The 2,998-nt window shown below is 37.1% G+C and overlaps 1 protein-coding gene across 1 annotated transcript; it reads right to left on the reverse strand.

The window, feature by feature from the left end:
* Nucleotides 1–926: 926 nt before the first annotated feature.
* LOC120114666 (beta-galactosidase 5-like) lies at nucleotides 927–1,345 on the reverse strand. The gene is made up of 2 exons (XM_039135490.1): nucleotides 1,172–1,345; nucleotides 927–1,094 (listed from the first exon to the last, which is right to left on the reverse strand). The coding sequence occupies exons 1-2, from the start codon at nucleotides 1,262–1,264 to the stop codon at nucleotides 927–929; spliced, it is 261 nt and encodes an 86-aa protein (XP_038991421.1). The 5' UTR covers nucleotides 1,265–1,345.
* Between the last annotated feature and the right edge of the window lie 1,653 nt (nucleotides 1,346–2,998).

Below are 2,998 nucleotides of genomic sequence, written 5' to 3' on the forward strand. Positions count from 1 at the left end.
ATTCACCAATTTATGGTTTTGTTTTATAACAGACTGGCCAACTTTAATTTATCTCAAAGGAAGCAATATAGTTGACACAACTGTGGGGTCAAGGAAAGATGAAATCGAGCAGAAAATAGCCATGCACTCCGCTGAACTCGATGCTTAAAATATGAAATAGAAGCTCAATTCTACTGCTTCAAGATTGAACTTGTTTCTGATACTAGAGTTCCATAAATATCCATCTTTTAACAGATGCTATGTGATTGTGGTTAAGTTTGTGTTTGTGTGTATCCACTGTTTGCTTCTGCCCTTGTATCTGTATGGTATCAAATACTAGATTAAAATCCTTCTTTATTTTATGGGCTTAGAATCAAGTGCTCTACGCTCAACTTCCCAAACAATGGAAAAAAAAATCTGGAAACAATATTGATTCATTTATTGAAATCAATGCTGAACGATACAGTTACTAGTTTTGCGTTTTGAGAACATGGTGGCCAAAAAATGGGATTTCGAACTCGGACTAGCTTTCACCCATTTCTTTACACAGTGTTCGTACATGGTGAATTTGGCGTTGGCTGCCCAAGCAACACAGTTAAACAATAGTTAAATAAAATCTAGACAGTGAAACTGGAATGTTTTCTCCATTCATATCCCTATTCTTCACAGCTTTCTCACTTGTGATTTTGTCCAGTTAATGTTTATAAAACCTATCTCCTCACAAGAGAGATTTTTTATTCATCTCCAACCTAGTTCTTGAAAGACTACCAACAAATTTCGTGTTGGCTATAGCCATGATCTCGGGACGTGGTACCTAAAATATTCAGACAAGAACGACGAGTTTAGGAGGATTCAAGTAGGATAGTATTTTATGCTAGGCATAGTCATTTATGGAGTTTAAGAATGATGTAATACCATCTTTGGGTTGGCTGGCCACAACTTTGGCACTATGTAGGTCGGAACGTCCCCAAGTAACTGCAAGTACTGCATTCACCCTTTGCATAAGCCATCCAATATCTTCCTAAGCTCTGTCCGTTGATCCATACTTGACCCTTTCCCATACCCCGCATATCCAAAGCCAACGTTTCATTGCCTCCCGGGGCATTTAAATATGCCTACAATATCCAAGCCATGATTTAGCTTCTCACGAAAATAAAACAAATAAAAAAATAAACCCCTTCGGCTTTTTTACCTTGTACCATGTCATAGACTGCCGGCTCCGTGCAGCTAGTGAACCTCGAATCCATTCAACAGCTGAGAGTCCCTTTGGGAAGACCAAATTCATTGATTCTCCTTTTAGGCCAACCTGTTTGAGAGTAATTCTCTAAGCTAAAATAACTTGTTATGGAATTCATAATGCATCATTGAAACACGCTTTGGGAGAAGAGAGTAGATAGCCTTATTGTATCCCGATCTAGGATTGACAAGTACTGGTGTCCTTGAATTATAAGCTTGGCTGCAACATAGATAAAAAAAGGAAAATGATTAATAAAGGAAGATTAATGAAATGATAAAGATAAGGAATGAAATGAAATAAATAAAGGATAGAGATGGATGCGGAATTGATGGTCTTGATGGATGAAGATGATGGTGTTGATGATAAAATGGAGATGGTGTTGTTGTTGTATCTCAAACACGCCAAAGAAGAAATAATGCTAAGGAGCACAATCCCAGTCTTCACAAACTTGTTTGAGGGGTGGTGATAGTGTCTTCAACCCACTAGATATTAATTTAGGAATTTAGGAATCAGGATGGAAGGAATAACGCCACAAATATAGGAATTATACTTGTTTAATCGATAAAGTTCACAAAGAACTTTGAAGAGAAATAAATCACAAGAGTAATTTTTACATATGAGATGAGATGAGTACAAATGATGGCAAGCCACTCTATTTATAGGAAATGAGAGGGCTTGGCCGAATGGTTACATGATGTTTCGGCTAGATACATGACTTTATTAAGATACATAATGCTTTAAAATGAAAGAATATGTCTATAGGCTTGGTGTTAGTTCGGCTATCCCTTCATAAAGGGTCTTGATGATTCGGCTAAGGATTGGAAGGCATCTCCCTTGGCCGAATGGGCATGCTTGTTCATCTTGGCGCCATTTGCTTCTCTTTGGCCGAATGGTGATGTGCCTCCTCATGTTGGCGCCAAATGCTCTCATGTGCATAGCATGTGTTGTGGTCGAATATGTATGAAGTTTTATATCATGTCCCATGGTGAGTTAAGCCTCCAATGATTACAAGGTCATCACCAACATGCTCTTAGATGTAAAGGCATCTTCATGGGCAGCAACATTCATGAAAGGTCACAATGTTTGAGAAAGGTAACCCTTCATGTTTGAGCTACTCATGGTGTGAATGAGCTAAAGGTGAGCTGGCCATAGGCGACTTGTAGCATGGTGAACATTGTGGCAGCTCCTTGTGAAAAGGTACCTCTTGAGGTGGAAACTATTCGCGAAAAGGTACGATTTCATAAATTTTGACTTAGGACATATTTGAAGTGTCCTAAGTGGTGGTTCTCCTTATGCTCTCTTAATCGTTCCCATGTAAGTATCCTTGTTGTTGCATGCTCCATTTAGCTCCAATGTAGCTCCCAAGTATTGGCTGAATGTGCCTACATGCATAACATAAAGAAATAAACTAAGTATATGAACTTATATAATGTATAATATAAGAATGTGAACTATAGTATATAATAACTTATATATCACATATTAATGATTAAGTTATTAGATATTATATGTATGAAAATAACTATATTATAGCATTTGAAATAAACATATATATGTGTAAAGTTAGAAAGTTTCTTCCATTGCAAGGGTGATGCTGAATTGGATCACATCATCCTCCCGTTCTTTTAATCGATTTGTCCTCAAATCGAAAGATCTTCTTTTCCTTGAGTCCTTCCATTCAATAAGTACCTTTATGAAAAGGTTCATATATTTTGAAAGAATGCTTTGAAAGTTCTTGTTCTGAAAAGAAAACTTTCATTAGTAAAAATGGGATCGAACAAC

Source organism: Hibiscus syriacus, unplaced genomic scaffold (assembly GCF_006381635.1).
Source record: "Hibiscus syriacus cultivar Baekdansim isolate YM2019G1 unplaced genomic scaffold, ASM638163v2 tig00110239_pilon, whole genome shotgun sequence".
Lineage (NCBI taxonomy): Eukaryota > Viridiplantae > Streptophyta > Magnoliopsida > Malvales > Malvaceae > Hibiscus > Hibiscus syriacus.